The 16496-nt window shown below is 48.7% G+C and overlaps 1 protein-coding gene across 1 annotated transcript in view; it reads right to left on the bottom strand.

Moving 5' to 3' along the window:
* The window catches only part of TMEM131L (transmembrane 131 like), a 673742-nt gene that overhangs the window by 220872 nt on the left and 436374 nt on the right, over positions 1–16496 (bottom strand). Inside the window, exon 18 of the mRNA XM_078676947.1 lies at positions 15491–15600. Within this exon, the coding sequence (XP_078533073.1) occupies positions 15491–15600 (110 nt within the window). The remainder of the gene's footprint in view (positions 1–15490; positions 15601–16496) is intronic.

The following is a 16496-nucleotide window of genomic DNA, read 5'->3' as shown; positions in this document are numbered from 1 at the left end:
CAGTGAGGGCGGAGCGGAGGAAGAGCTTCCGGAGGTGCCCCGGCGTCAGCGGTGAGGGCGGAGCGGAAGAAGAGCTTCCGGAGGTGCCCCGGCGTCAGCAGTGAGGGAGGAGCCGCGGCCGTATCCAGAAGGGGATCGTGAGGAGAGGTCCTGCCGCACCTTGTCAGCGCCGCGGAAGGAAAGTTCAGTCAGCGGTTCTGTTCTGCTGTAGGAGAACGCTGCACGGCCGCGCTCAGACCCCGTGGCGAGGCTGCCTCACAAGACCGACTCACGTCATCGAAAAAGACACCAACAGTGACCCAAGTAAGCCGGGTTAATAACGTGTGAAGGGCGAAGGCGGTCCATAAGAGAAGCGGTGCTTCAAAGGGGGTCCAGGTGAACTGCCAAGAATAAAAGTAGAACAGCATTATTCTTTCCCTGAACTAAACAGCCACAATAAAAAGCAAACAGTGCTGGAACTGGTGAACACGAGGGTTGCCGATCTGCCAAGGGGAGGTGTTGAAGTGGGGAGAGTGACACTCGTGTGGGGCTCAGTTTAAGCCAACTAAACATAGTGGGCTGGGTCCCTCATTCCAGGGAAGAGAAGGGAAAAACACTCATCCTGAAGCAAAAGTGTATCTAAATCCTACCAAGTTGCGCTTACCGAAATGAGGGGGTATCAACAGGGATAAAGTGAAATGTAATGTTAATTTTACCCATTCCTTTTCTAGTGAGACAGCAGGGCGAACCATTGTGAAGCATTGTAGTCTGTGAAAATAAGAGTGCTTGATCCTGCACGCTTAGGGGTAAGGTATCAGGTGGTTACCCTACAGGAAACCCCAGTTTTTAAGAGATTCCTTTGACCCTTGTATTATCGCCTTGTCTAGAAAGAGGTTAGGAAGAATTAACTGTTATATTTGCTCACTTTTGGAGGGGGAAAGTAGAAAGAGTGTTCAAGCCCTCAATGTGGAAACGTATTAAGTGATATAAACTGCATTAATGTGAAAGGTGATGTACTAATGTAACAAAGGAATTATCAAAGCAAAGAGAACAGAGTCTATTTTTATAAAGTACGAACCTTATTTTCCTAACAAGGTGTAGTGTCGTTTTTGGAATGGATGGGCGCTGAGTTCCTGAGAGGTTTTACGCAAGCTTTACACATTTAGCCTTCGGAATTAGTCTTCCCCTCTGTGCCATTCTACCCACGTGTTGGCTAGGAAAACCCTAGGTCTAACAACACCCTTTTAATGTGTACAAATCCTTAGTTACTCAAGCAGAAATACAAAAGATAAAGTGCAAGCTTACATCTTTATGAGTGTATAAAGGTTCCCCTTTTCTAGAATATCCACACCCCAAACCCACACTGGAAATACTAAATTTAAGTTGCAGCAATCCAGACAAGTTTAGACACAAGGATTTTGAATCTCCCTCCCTGTTTAAACCATGTAGTAATAACTAAAAAACAAAGTTTCTTTTCTCTGTGTAGTTATGTCTTTTCAAGTAACAAACAAGTTACTTACCTTCGGTAACGATATATCTGCAAGAGACATAGATTAATTATAGATTCCTCACCTGTAGAATTACCCCCAGGCGTCAGACTTGATCCGGAGAATTTTTTTTCATCAGCAGTACCCCTGCCCGTCGAAAGGTGGCGTTGGTCGACTCCGCGTTCATTGTTGGCGTTGTGGTCGCCGGAATGACGTTGCGGTATCTACTTAGGGCGCCGCCCTCACGCACTGACATCAGTTCTTTTACACACCATTCCACGCCAGAAGTGCAGAGCCATGCAAGACACTTACCACTGGTGCACAAAACGAGTGCTCCGAAAGGTAGTCCTAAACCCTAGAAGTCAGTTTGCAGATAGGGGAGGATGGATGGGGCAGTAAGGAATCTATAACTAATCTATGAATGGCCATATGTATGAAACTTTGGTTTTGCGATTCTCAAATAGCGATTTTTTGCGAATTGCTATTCCGAGAATCGCAAAACGCTATGTATGAAGGATTTGCAAATAATTTTGTGAATCCTACATATTCCCTAATTGCGCATTACAAATTGCGATTCGCATTAAGAAATACCTCTCCATTCATTCCTTTGGACCTAAAGGCCCATAGGAATGAATGGGAAGATATTCTGAATTTGCGATTCTCAATTAGAGAATCGCAAATTGAGAATGGAATTTCAAAGGTGACAGGGTGTCAAAAGGACACCCTGTTGCGTCCCTGAAATATGCATGTGTGCACATGTGGCACACATACATGCCCGCACATGTGGCACACATACATGCCCTAAGGGCATGTATGTGCACCACATGGCACTTTGAAAAAGGCAGAAAAGTGCATTTTTCAAAGAAATTGCAAATTACCACCAACTTGAAGTTGGTGGTAATTTGCGATTCCTTATGGCCAAATTGCACTTTTCTGGGCCTCTTACATTGCATTTAAGGAATCGCAATTTGCAATTCCTTATTTTGCGAAGCTGTTTTCCATTCGCAATTATGAATGATACATATGGGCCTATGTCTCTTACAGATATATTATTACCGAACGTAAGAAACTTGTTCATCTGAAAGAGATAATTAGTTATAGATTCCTTACCTGTAGAATTGCTACCCCAGCAATACAAACCCCGGAGGTGGGTCTGCGAACTAAGTTCACACCAGAAAGTCCTGGAGAACAGAACGGCCAAAGAAGCCGTCTCTCCGGACTTGGCTGTCCAGGCAGTAATGTTTTTTGAACTTGTGCAGATACCTGCGTAGCTCCCTGACAGATATCATGGAGGGGGGACTCCGCGTCCCAAAGCAGCGGTAGCTGCCGTCGCCCTGGTGGAGTGGGCGCGCAGACCCACAGGAGGCTCCTTTGCCAAAAAATAGCACGCTTTTATGCACAAAACGACCCACCTAGAGATCGTCCGTTTGTGCACGGCCCAACCATATTTTGGCACCCACGTAGCCAACAAAGAGCTGGTCATCCACCCGGATTTGCCTTGTGTGATCCAAATAAAAGGAAAGTGCACGTTTTGGAACCAGAAGGTGGAGCCTCTCTTCCTCCTTAGAAGGACGTGGAAAGAAGGTGGGCAAAAGGATGGTTTGACCAATGTGGAAAAAAGTAACCACTTTGGGAAGAAAAGAAGGTCGAGTTCTGAGGACAACTTGTCTGGATGAACAGCCAGAAAAGGACGTTTTGAAGAACGAGCTTGGAGCTCACTCACCCTGCGAGCAGAGGTGATGGCAACCAAGAAATACGTTACTTACCTGTAACTACAGTTATCCAGTATTGGTATCTTTCATAGATTCACATGCCTGAATCATTCCCCGTCATCGGTATCGGAGTCCCCGGTACATAAATAAAGTAATGTCTCATTAGACATATAGAGTAATAGGCCAAGGGCCTCACATTAGTAACATATCCATGTCCTTTTGTAAAAAGGACCAAACTTTGGAGAAAAGCCAATCTGCTATCACCACCCCCTGGAACCTTCCTGGAATGAGCTCTAGTCCCTCAGATTTTCGTAAGCACAGTGCTAAGTAGTTGTATTACTGAGAGGACTAGGAGAGCCTTTCCAGGGGAGGTGGGTGGGTTGCATGTGAATCTATGAAAGATACCAATACTGGATAACTGCAGTTAGATGTAAGTAAAGCATTTCTTATCCAGTATTAGGGTATCTTTCATAGATTCACATGCCTGAATCAGAGTAGTAAGCAATTATAAGCACATTTCTGATGGTACAGCATCACAAATTCACCAGATAATAATATATCAATGTGAAACATAGAAAGTACCAAAAAGCAATGAAAGAGAATAGTAAGGAACACAATAGAGAAATGTGCGTATAGAAGAAAGGATGGAGGGGATGAAGAGAAAAGGCTCATCTCTAATGAAATAGATGACGGAGCACAGCCTGTACCACTGCAGCATCCTTCATGAGTTCTGTATCCAAGCAGTAATGCTTGGTAAATGTTTGAGGCGTCTTCCATGTCGCCGCTCTGCAGATGTCTGTAATGGGCACTCCTGCTACCATGGAGGTAGAAATCTTCTAGGAATGGGCTCGAACCTTGTAACGCAGGTGTTGCAGTCGCTTGCTGGTGACAGAACATAATAGCTGCAGAGATCCATCGAGAGATACTTTGCTTAGTGAGCGGAAGACCTTTCCTAGGTCGACTGAAAGCCACAAAGAGTTGGTTGGATTTACGAAATGTCTTTGTCCTGTCAATGTAAAATTTAAGGCAGCATTTAAGGTCTAGAGAATGTAGAGTTCTTTCTGCCGCCGTTTGAGGGTTTGTTAAAAAGGATCGCAATACTATAGGCTTGTTGAGATGAAAGTCTGACGGGACCTTAGGCACAAATTTAGGATTTGTGCGTAGTATGGCTCTGTTGTGTTTGAATTGAAGGGTAGGGTCTTGAATTGAAAATACATGAAGTTCACTTACTCGCCTTGCCGAGGTAAGGGCTAGAAGGAGCGCCATTTTCCAGGAGAGATGCTTAAGATCAGCTCTGTGTATCGGCTAAAAAGGGTGTTTCATAAGCTGAGTAAGAACTGTGTTCAGTTGCCAAGTGGGAGGTAAAGCCTTTACAGGAGGGAATGTCCTGAATAGGCCTTTGAGAAACTGTTTAATCAACCTACTGGACCAAATAGAAGGGCCTGCAGAGGATCTTCTGAAACGGGATATTGCTGCTAGGTGAACCTTAATGGAAGCGTGTCTAAGACCTGAATTCGCCAGATGGAGAAGGTAAGGCAATATTTGTTCGGGAGAAGATGAAAGAGGGTGTATCTTCTTCGACTTGCACCAGATGCAGAACCTCTTCCATTTTAAGGAATATGTTTTGTTGATACTGTCGGCTCGAGCCCGGGCCAGAACTGCCCTGCAGTCCGGAGGAATGTCTAGGCCATGGAATTCTCTGAACTCAGGAGCCAAGCCGATAATTTGAGTGATGCTGAATCCGGATGTTGGACTTTTTGCTGGCTCATTGTGAGAAGAGAGGGAAACGGTTTCAACGGGATCGGCGGTTCCAGGGAGAGAAGATGAAGCTCCATGAACCAGTGTTGGTGCGGCCATGTTGGAGCAATCAAGATGAGAGTGCAAGGTACCGCTTTCAACTTCCCGAGGACCCTGGGAATCAGGGGAAATGGAGGAAAAGCGTACGCAAAGATGTTGAACCATGCGATCGAAAAGGCCTTCCCTGGAGATTCCTTTTGGGGACACCAGCTTGCGAAGTGTTGGCATTTGGCGTTCTGCTTGGTAGCGAATAGGTCCAGGTGAGGGGTGACCCATTGAGAGAAAATGCGGTTGAGAGTCCGTTGATTCAACTCTCATTCGTGCCACATTGTTTGTTGTCTGCTTAGTGAGTCGGCGAGAACATTGTCTGTTCCTGGGACATACACTGCCCGAAGGGAAATGTTGTGATGAAGCAACCAGTTCCAGTTTTTTGTGACTTGTGAGAGAGTGTCAGAGAATGAGTCCCTCCCTGTTTGTTTAGATAGTGCATTGTTGTGGTATTGTTCGTCCGCACAAGCACTAGAGAATTCCTTGGAAGGAATGCCAGAAGAGCCAGATAGACAGCTCGCAGCTCGAGGAGATTAATGTGAAGCTTCCATTCGGAAAGGGACCACATTCCGCTGATCTGGAGTTCTTGGAGGAAAGCTGTCCAACCTTCCAGGAACGCATCTGTTGTGATGGTATGTGGAGCAGCTGAAAGCAAGAAAGGCTCTGAGGGCGAGTTCACCACTATAGAGCCTTGACCATCTGAGGGGTCACCCGGATGACAGTCAATTGACCCTGTACATTGGACCCATTGAGCCAATAGCGCCTCTTAAAGAGGGCGCATGTGTAGGTGACAGTGCGGAACCTGTAGAATACAGGAAGACATCGTCCCGAGAAGGGATTTTAAAAGGCGCACTGTGAGAGACTTTTTGGATCTTATGTGATTTGCCAAGTAAAGAAGTCTGTCTCGTCGCTCTTGCGAAGGAAAAGCTTTCTTCTGAATCGTGTCGAGAGTATCACCCAGGAAAGTTATATGCTGGGAAGGCTGGAGGACGGACTTGTCCTGATTGAGAGTGAGTCCCAAGCGATCAAAAAGCTGTAGACAGGCGTCGGAAGAACTGGTCGCGCCTTCTAGAGAGGGTGCTTTGACGAGCAGTCATCCGGATATGGAAAGACTTGATGGTGTTGCTGTCTGAGATATGTGGCCTCCAGAGAAAGGCACTTCGTAAAAATGCATCACGCCGATTTGATCCCGAAAGGCAGGTCCCGAAATTGGTAATGTCTGCCCGCCACTGCAAACCTCAGAAACTTTTTGTGATTCCGTTGGATAGGGATGTGAAAATAGGTGTCTTGAAGATCTAAGGACACCATGCAGTCGTTTGCGTTGAGAAGTTGCAGCACCTCTTGAATGGTAACCATGCGCAATGACTGCTTCTTTAAAAATTTGTTGAGACTTCTCAAGTCTAGAATTGGCCTCCATTTCTTCTTTTTTTTTTGCACCAGGAAAAAACGGGAGTAGACCCCCTTCCCCCGTTGATGAGGAGGAACTCTTTCTATAGCTCCATTCCAGGGCTTAAGTGAAAGCTCCAGGAGTAGAGGACGTAGGTTTTTGTGAAGCATAGGCCAGGGAGGGGAGTGAGGAGGAATTTGAATGAACTCCAGCGAGTGTCCAAATTGAACCAGCTGAAGGACCCAGCGGGGTTCCAATTGTGTAGAAAATGAGTAATTCTTCCTCCAACTCTGGAGGGTGGAAAGGAAGTGGAGACCGGTGGCAGTAATGAGTCATTGTTGCCTAGTGGCGTCTTTCTGTCGACCACCTTTTCCTCAAAAGGAGGTCTTAGTGTAAGACGACTGTTGTTGACGCTTCTGGTATATTGCTGATTGGAAGAATAGGAAGATTGGTAGTGCTGGTAGTCTCCTCTCGTAGAAGACTGTCCCCTTCCTCTCGAGCCACGAAAAGGAGGGCTTATGAATTGAAGGGTACCCAAAGCCCTAGCTGTTTCGGTATCCTTTTTTATGCCCTGAAGAGCTTCATCGATATGTGTGCCGAAAAGAAGTGGACCGTCGTAGGGCATGTCAAGAATTTTAGTTTGTACTTCCGGTCGGAATGACGTCGCCTTAAGTCAACCTTGGCGCCCTAGTACCGCAGCACCGGCCAGTTGGCGAAAACCAGTAGATGCGATATCCATCGCACAATCGATTATTTCAGACGCCGAACATTCGTCCTCCAGCAAGACTTTTTTTGCTTCTTCCTTTGAATCGTCCGGCAAGGCCCCGAATTATGGAGCAATGTCTGCCCACATCTGTCAGTTATAGCGTCCTAACAGTGCCAAGGAGTTGGAAGCACGCACGGTTAATGCCGACATGGACGAGAAACGTTTCCCAATATTATCAAGTCGTCTACCTTACTTGTCTGAAGGAGCAGCCAGCGGTGCAGAAGGATTTTTAGATTTCTGCTGAGCGACTTGTGTGATGTCCGTTTTGGGGTGTCTGGTCAGGCATGCTGGAGCGGTGTCCAGAGCCCTGTATTTCTTGTCCAGCCGAGGTAGCACCGGGGGTAGCGAAGAAGGGCTGTGCATAATCTTTACACCCTGATCCCATATATAGTCAATAATAGGTATAGAACCGACAGATTTTTTAAAACGTTCCTTAAAGTCACAAAGGAAGCAACCCTTTTGTTGTGAAGGCATAGGTATCTGGAAACGCTGTGCCGCTCTTTCCAGGATGTTATGGAAGACCCCGATATCCTCAGGAGATGAGTCAGCTTGAGTAGGCACCGGGGATACTGGACAGGGAATTACATAATCATCCCACTCATCATGTGGAATCGTGAAGTTCCCCTTCCTCGTGTGGATCCTACTGCTCATCATCCGTGGAAGGCAGAGGCAGTGAGGTGCCAGGTTGTAAAATCAGGGGTGAAGGCCGTGGTCTTGGTGGCGGAGAGGCTACTGGAGGAGGAGGAGACGTAGCTGAAGTTGAAAACCTCTGCTTATAATAAGTAATTCGAAATTGGAGGTAGGTAGCCAGGGACGCAGGTAGGTAAACCATAGGAGGTGGAGGTGGATGGCACTCTTCAGGGTAATCCACCTGGTCCTCCTGCTCTTGGTGATCATAGTCCGAGCTGTCGTGGTACTTGACGTGAAGTTCAGATGGGCTTGTTGCAGTTCTGAACATACTGCCGTTGACAGAGTCTTCCTCCTCCATGAGGTGAGTAGGAGGCAAAGGTTGGACCCTACTAGGGGAAGTCAAGGCCGGTGTCAGCGTGCGTTTTGTAATCTTGAGGTGGACATACGCACTGTGTAGCTTGGGTTCTGTTGTCGTCGACAAGCCCGTCGACGAGCAGTCGTCAACGGCAGAGCGTCGACGGGCACCATCGTTGGTAACAGCGACAGAGCTCCCGTCGACGGAGCTGGTGTTGACGTCGTCGATGGGGTCCTCGACGACGACAGGGTAGACGTCGACTGAACAGTCTTCGTCGACATAGGCGTTGTCAAGCTCGTCGGCGATCGTAGTGTCGACGCTGGCTTTCACGTCGACGATGATTTCTTTATTTTTATCGTCTACGAGACATTTACCAGCCGTCTACGATGAAGTGGTCGTCGTTGACGTGGACAAAGTTGAAGACGTGACAGAAGTTGAGACTGTTGTCGTCGACGAGGTTACAGTCAAAGATGTAGACGGAGATTCCCTCGTCGTTGAAGCCACCGTCGACGAGGCTGTTGTCGATGAGGTGGAAACAGGCTTCTTAAAGGTGTAAAAAACCTCCTGAGGAGAAACCTTTGTCGGTACAGCCTTAGGATGTGCCTCTGAAGAATTTTTGTGCGTCTTCATTTGAGGTGTCTGCGATGAAGGTCCTGGAGAGGCCACTCTGGGTCTTTTCTGAGAGGAATTTGAAGACTTGGAGGAACATTCACTCTCCTCAGAAGACATGGCTTGGTCTTTATCTTTAAGCCTCTGCAGCCAAATTAAGAGGCGTCCCACCCCGTCTATGAGGGTTTTTTTTTTTAAAACATCTTTTTATTATAGCGAAGGCACAGAGAAAAGTAGCACAGAGCATAACGGCATTAGTATCTGCAATACACAATCAATAAGACATATGCAACCCCAGAGGCACTACACAGCCATATACGGCCCACATCCCGGAGGCTGGGCGGCGACAGATCAAATCATAAGCATAAACAGGGGATTTTGCAGTCGTGCTCCAATAATATAGAACCCAATAGTGGCTTCGCACTTTTTTTGTCATCACACATAATCATAAACCCAAACAATTCAATAACAACTGTTAACCCCTCTAATGGCATCGCTAGTACTAATTCAACAGAGTAGGACATTTGTGTGGGGGCCAGGTATGGCCCATGCAACCGACGGCGGTATCTACCTATGGGGATCAGATCAATATACATACAAACATATCAAGGTCTCTTAGCGTGGCAACGTGGGACACCTACACCCTCTCACAGCCCTCTCCTTCAGCCCCCTCCCCTCCACAGTCAGACTCCGAGGCATCAGAAGAAAACAACTCCGCACTGGTGGCATCAGAATCATCCTCCGCCAATCCCTCCAAACACAGCGTCCTCCAGGCAAGTAAATCATCATGCAATTTGATGTCCTTGCGGGTGCGTTGCATATGAGTCTCCTCTGCCAATGCCCACTCTCTTGCATCCCTCAACCACATGAGAATATCAGGCGCCCTCTGACCCATCCAAGTGATAGCCACTCGTCGCCTTGCTAAGACCAGTAGGAGTTGCAGGAACTTATACGACAGTTTCTTTTTCCTAGGTCTGGGCACCAATGCAAGGAGGCACTGGAGCGGGTCCAGCAGGAGCCTAAGGTGTGTAGCCCGAGCGATATACCGCACCACCTGTCGCCAGAAATCCTGCACAAGAGGACACTCCCATGCTAAATGCAAGAAGCCCGCCCCCCCCAGTCCACATCTAGGACAATTGTGGCTTCTATCTGAGGATATGCGATGAAGGGTGACTGGCGTCATGTATGTACGATGGACGAAATTAAAGTGGATAAGTTTAAACCGAGCATTACAGGAGACCTTATGGGTCAACAGACCAATTCGCGTCCTCTGTTCTGGCTCCAGCTCCACCCCCAGGTACGCCTCCCATGCCCCCCATGCCGGGGCTAACGGGGGAGTCGAATCCCGACGCATAGCCGAGTAGAGGAGAGAAATCAGGCGTTTACCTCTCCCACAGGACATAATGACGTCAAGGGTATAGGTGAGCGAGGGTGCCTCCGGGAATTGGGGCCACGCTGTCCTGGCTACCTCCTGGAGGCTACCGTAATGAAGGTATTGTCCCTCAGACAATCCAAACGACTCCCTGGCACCCTCAAATGTCACAAAGGAGTCGTTCGGGTAGAGGTCTGCGAGAGTCGTACAACCACCAGACCGCCACTCCCGGAAGGACATGGTTTCCTCCAATCGGAGTATCGGGGCCAGGGACCAAATCGGGAGCTCTCTGTGAAACGGAGCTCGCAGGAGCACCCTCTCAACAAATCGCTGCCAGATATTAGCCGTATGACGCACCACGAAAGGCAAAGTGGCGGCGGCTCCACGCCCCTGCATTAGAGCCTCCTGCAGGGTCGTATCAGTAGCAGCACCAGCCAGCAGTTCCAGCTCCGAATTCTCTCCCGCGGCGAACCATCTGGCGGCAGGAAGGAGCTGCGCCGCATAATAATATAAGTCGAATCGCGGGGCTTCGAGGCCACCTTCGTCCCAACATCTCGTCACTGTGCGCAGGGCGACCCTACTGCGTCCACCCGCCCAAAGGAGTGAAGTGAGGAGAGAGTTCAGTCTATGAGGGTTTTTGAAGAAAAGGTACGACATACCTTACATTCCTTTGAAGAGTGATCTGGGTAAAGGCAGTAGAGACAGTCCTTGTGGTGGTCATCAACATGAAGTCTCTTTTTACCACAGGAAGCACAGGACCTAAAAAGGCCTTTTTTTAGGAGTATCTGCCATGAACTTGAGAACTCCACACAGAAGATGGAATTTTGAAGAAAAAAGCACTGAAAACCCCGAAAATAAGGAAAGCGGAGCAGAGCTCAGAGGAGGCTCCCATAGCACGACGTGCGGTAGAAAATCTGAGGGACTAGAGCTCCTTCCAGGAAGGTTCCAGAGGGTGGTGATAGCCGATTGGCTCTTCTCCGAAGTTTGGTCCTTTTTACCAAAGGACATGGATATGTTACTAATGTGAGGCCCTTGGCCTATTACTCTATATGTCTAATGAGACATTACTTTATTTATGTACCGGGGACTCCCATCCCGAGGGCGGGGAATGATTCATGCATGTGAATCTATGTAAGATACCCTAATACTGGATAAAAAGGCAATCTTCAAAGTTAAAAGTCTGAGAGGACCGTTATTTAGCGGCTCAAAGGGAGTGCACATAAGAAGTTAGAACTAAGTTCAAGTCCCGCTGGGGCATTACAAATGGATTAGGAGGAAAGAGATGAGTCATACCCTTAAGGAAGCGATTTACAACAGGGGACTTGAAAAGAGAAGGCTGATCAGGAAACCTAAGAAAGGCTGAAATAGCTGCGAAGTAGTAACAAAAGAACCTCAGAAAGATGGGCAAAAATGGGATCCACAGCCTTTGCTGTGCACCATTCCACAAATTTGTTCCATCTGCAGGCATATACTGTCTTAGTGGAGGGATGCCTGACTGCCAAGATGACATCACAGACTTCAGAAGGGAAGGTCGAAAGCTGTCAACTGTCGCTGTTCAATCTCCACGCCAGGAGGTGGAGGCTGGACAGGTTTGGATGGAGGACCATCCCCTGCTGCTGCAACAGAAAATCCTTCCAAAGAGGCAGTCTGATCGGAGGATCGAAGGCCATGTCTAACAGCTCGGGATACCAAACTCTTTGTGCCCAATCCGAAGCCACAAGAATGACTTGGGCTCGGTCGCACTTGATCATCCTCAGCACTCTGGGCAGAAGTGCTAGAGGCAGAAAGGAGTATAGAAGACCGCAACTCCATTTGCGACAAAAAGCATAGCCGAGCGACTGCCACCTTGGAAATTTCAACTGGCAGAACTGCAGACATTGCACGTTCTCTGAATAGATCTAGCCAAGGCCCTCTCAACTGCTGAAAGAGACCTTGCACCACCTCCGAGTGAAGACACCATTTGTGATCCATCATGCACCTGAGGCTGAGTTAGTCCGCCCTGGCGTTCAGAGAACCTGCCAGGTGATGAACCACCAGGGATATGCCCTGATGTTCCAGCCATGTCCAGAGATGGAGAGCCTCTTGACATAGGGTCCATGACCCCACCCGCCCTGTTTGTTGCAATACTACATGGCAGGGGGGTTGTCCATGAACACCTGAACTACTCTTCCCGGGACAGAGGGAAGGAATGCTTTTAGTGCAAGACGGATCCCCGAGGCTCCAGAAGGTTGATATGAAGCCCGTACTCTGCCGGAGACTGGAGTCCTCCGATTTCCGCCTCTCCCATGAGGCCGCCCTCACCTCACCCAGAAGTGATGCATTCATCACCACTGAGAACTCTGGTTGGGGAAGGAAGAGGTATGAGCCGTTGACCCAATCCTGGTTCATTAGCCACCACTGCAATTGTTGTGCAGTGCCCTTCGAGATCTGAATGCAATCAGACAGATTCCCCTGATGCTGTGCCCACTGAAACTTCAGGTCCCACTGCAGAGCCCGCATATGCCACTTGGCATGATCTACTAGCAGGATGCAGGAGGCCATGAGGCCCAGCAGCCTCAGGGTGATTCTGACTGAAACCCGGGCTAGAGGCTGAAAGATCGGAATCATAGCCTGAATATCCCGGACTCGCTGCTCCTCGGAGAATAAGCTCGAAACTGCGTTGTGTCCAGAACCGCTCCCATGAAAAGGAGCCTCTCAGAGGGTATAAGGTGGGACTGCAGCACGTTAATAGTGAACCCCAGCAAGTGCAAGAGGTCCGCCGTAGTCTGAAAGTGGGAGACGACTGCCTGGGACGAGCCCGCACTCAACAGCCAGTCGCCGAGATAGGGGAAGACTGGAACCCCTGATCTGCGCAGATGCGCTGCGACCACCGCTATCACCTTCGTGAACACCGGAGGGGCGTTGGTAAGGCCAAAGGGGAGGACAGTAAACTGAAAGTGCGTGCTCGTGGCCTCCTGTGAACCGCTGGTAACAAAGGAAGGCCGGCAGGACGAGGATATTAAAGTAAGCGCCCTGCAAGTCCAATGCTACCATCCAGTCTCCATGGTCTAGGGCAGACAAGACCTGAGCTAGAGTCAACATTTTGAACTTCTCCTTCGGGAGGAAGCGGTTGTCGTTCCTGAGATCCAAGATAGAACGCAGTCCTTTGTCCTTCTTGGGCACCAGAAAGTAGTGGGATAGCAACTACGATCTACTTCTGGGGCAGAAACTCGCTCAATGGCTTTATTGGCCAAGAGAGCTGTAACATTATGCTGGAGAAGGACTAGATGATCCCCCGACATGCAATGGTGCTGAGGTGGCATGGATGGAGGGTAGTCTCGAAGGGAAGGGAGTAGCACCTTCGGTCCATCTGCAAAACCCATCTGTCCGGCGTGATGGTGCACCAGTGGGGGAGGTGATGGCGAATCCTGCTGCCCACTGGCGATTGGTGCCCCTGAAAGGTCGGACTAGGAGGGTTTAGAGGCCGCTGCAGATGGGGCACTGGTGGACTGGCCCGCTCACTGGCCCCCAGACCCACAACGGTGGGTCTCACGTCCTCGGCTACGCAGGGGCTGGACAGCTTGCGCCGGCCTGTGGCTCTGGGTGGAATGTGGCGGGTGACCCCTTCCGTAGCCATGAAAGGGGCAAAAAGTAGACTGCGCAGGGCGGGTGATAGAGAGGCCCAAGGACTTGGTCGTAGCCCAGAGGTCCTAGAAGAGCTCCAGCACGTTGTCCGATTTGTCGCCGAACAAGCGACGGCCATCAAAAGGCATGTCCAGCAAGGTAGCCTGGACATCCCCTGAAAAATCAGTCTACCTCAGCCAGGCGTAGCGTCGAAGGGCTACAGACGTTGAAACCGTCCTGCCTAGCGAGTCGGCGGTGCCCCGTCCACATCTGATGGTAAACTTGGCAGCGTCTCTCCACTCGGCGACTGCACAGGAGAGCACGGGCCGGGCCTCCATTGGGCACTGTGGCATCACCTGCGCTACCGTATCCCACACAGAGTGAGTGTAACGGCCCAACAGACACGCAGTGTTTACCGATCGCAGTCCCAAGCTGGAGTAATAAATCATCTTCTTCCCAAGATGGTCCAGCTTTTTCCCCATCAGGCGGTGCGTTAGGGAATGTGCCTTTGGACGTAGAGGCATGGATCGCCAAGGTCTCAGGGGTGGGGAGGGGTGGGATGGGGTGTTGGGAGAGAAAAGAGGGGTCGCCTGGAGCCGGGCGTGGTGTCGGGCAATCATCCAATCGACAGGAGCCCATGTGTTGGGCTTGGACCAGTTCCCCAAAAGGATGTCAGTAAGGGCTTCATTGAAAGGCAGCAGGGGCTCTGAAGAGGCCGCTGCCGGTTGAAGCAACTCAGTCAGGAGATTTGTCCTGACCGCCACCGTAGGTAGCCCGAGGTTGAGGAGCACGACTTGGGATCGTGCTCGCGCTCCAGGAACCACAGGCACACACAGTGCGGGTCCGTAACCGAAATCAACTTGCGACAGGTGTCGCAAGCCTTGAAGCCGGGCCAAGGACGATTGGACATCCCTGCGTGCACCAGGAGTCAAAAAGTGACTGGAGGTACCGTTCTCTCCGGATCTGCGCTGGCTGGCGCAGAAAAAGAGGGCACTGACGTCAGCGTGGAAGGCGGCATCTAAGTAGATACCACAATGTCATTCCAGCGACCACAGCACCAACGGCGAACGTGGAGTCGACCGGCGCCACCATTTGATGCGCAGGGGTAGTGCTGAAGAAAAAATTCTCTGGATACAGGCTAATGCCTGGGGGTAATTCTACAGGTAAGGAATCTTTAACTAATTGTCTATTTCAGATACTTAATTTGCAATTAGTTGCAGTCGCTGGTCAATCCATCCCCATGGGAAATGTCTGAAGACAACCTATTTACCTTCAAGCAAGTTAGTTATACTTGCTTCCCCAGTGCAGCAATCTTCGTCATTATTGTTGCAGGTGCACGAAGTTTTCCCTAGGAGCCTGCTGCAATATGCCAGGACTGAGAAGCATCAAGGCTGTCTAGTCCTTTATCCCCCCACCCTAAAGTTCCAGGTCTTTATCTCATGTTAGAATGTTCTTTGTCATCTCTGCTTTCTCCCTTTATGTTTTTTCCATATTTCTCTTCCCCTTCTTCCAGTTTTCCTTTTTTCTCTCTTTCTCTGATGAAAAATACGTCCCCCAAAACGATTGCTGGGGCACACCCCCTGCAACCACGAGCAAAATAAATGAAGCACTGTGCATCGCACTTGTATATTCCACCCATTTCCAGAACAGCACTCCACTGCTCCACATGCAGATTTTCACTTTTAAATCGTGCATACAGACATACAAAGATATATATTTAAAAAAGAGCCATGCTTAATAAATACCATTTAGTGAGCAGGTCCAACGCAGGCTGAGGGGTGGGATAGCTGGATAGAGGTAGAAGTTGCACAGTAACAAACAAGGAGGATGGGTTCCTCAGAGTAAAATACCCAACCTAAAAGAAGGGTTGCAAACGAAAGACATGTTTTTTTCATTTAAAAGCATATTCACAAAAATTGCACTGCAGTATCACACCTGCCTCCCTCATGTGACATGGGGGTTCAGAATAAACCACACTGTCAATACTACAAAAGGATTAGCTAGCATCATCCTTCTAAAGCAAAGCAGATATTAGCAACACCTGAGCAAATGAGCTTCAACTAGCATCAAACATGAAAAGATACATATTTTAGTACCACTTTCATTGCTATGAAAAAAGGAGCTTTGAATGAGGCATATACATGTGTCATGGTCAACCACGCAAGCCTGAAGGAGACCTCATTCTGTGAAAGAGAAAGACAACGAGGACACACTGTATGAGTAGATCACTCAAACACAGAACACTGACGCCAATCCAAACACAGTCCCCCACCTTTATAAAGCATCAGACTGGAATCTGTTTCAAATATTCAGGGGCAGAATAAGCCAACTATGAAGGAACACCCTGAATGGTGTTATCCACTTACAAGTCACAAATCAGGTTAATAACTGCACAACTTGTGTCCCTCATCTTAAGGGGTCATTTTCATTTTGAGACCTACAATAGACAAATGAATATGTGCTCCTCTTCTGTCCCATCTGAATACACATACTACTGAAGATATATTTGAATGGTGCCCTCTAGTGTGTCAATGCTTCCGTTCTGAATGTCTAAATGTCAGATTTCTAAGGTTTATTGGGTACGAGATGACCAGGGAGGAACAAAAAGAGCATACAAGTTGAAAGGGGGCAACAATCTGCCTGAGCAATTGGGGCTAATTACAACAAAAGACAGAAGAGAGAGGGGAGTGTCAGTAAGGGAAGCTATACATGTATAGATGAGAAAGATTATGATAGAGAAGTGAGTTGCAC

The sequence above is a fragment of the Lissotriton helveticus genome, chromosome 2_1, assembly GCF_964261635.1.
Source record: "Lissotriton helveticus chromosome 2_1, aLisHel1.1, whole genome shotgun sequence".
NCBI classification, from domain to species: domain Eukaryota; kingdom Metazoa; phylum Chordata; class Amphibia; order Caudata; family Salamandridae; genus Lissotriton; species Lissotriton helveticus.
The sequence above is the reverse complement of the archived record's forward strand: the minus strand, read 5'-3'. Positions and strand labels throughout refer to the sequence as shown.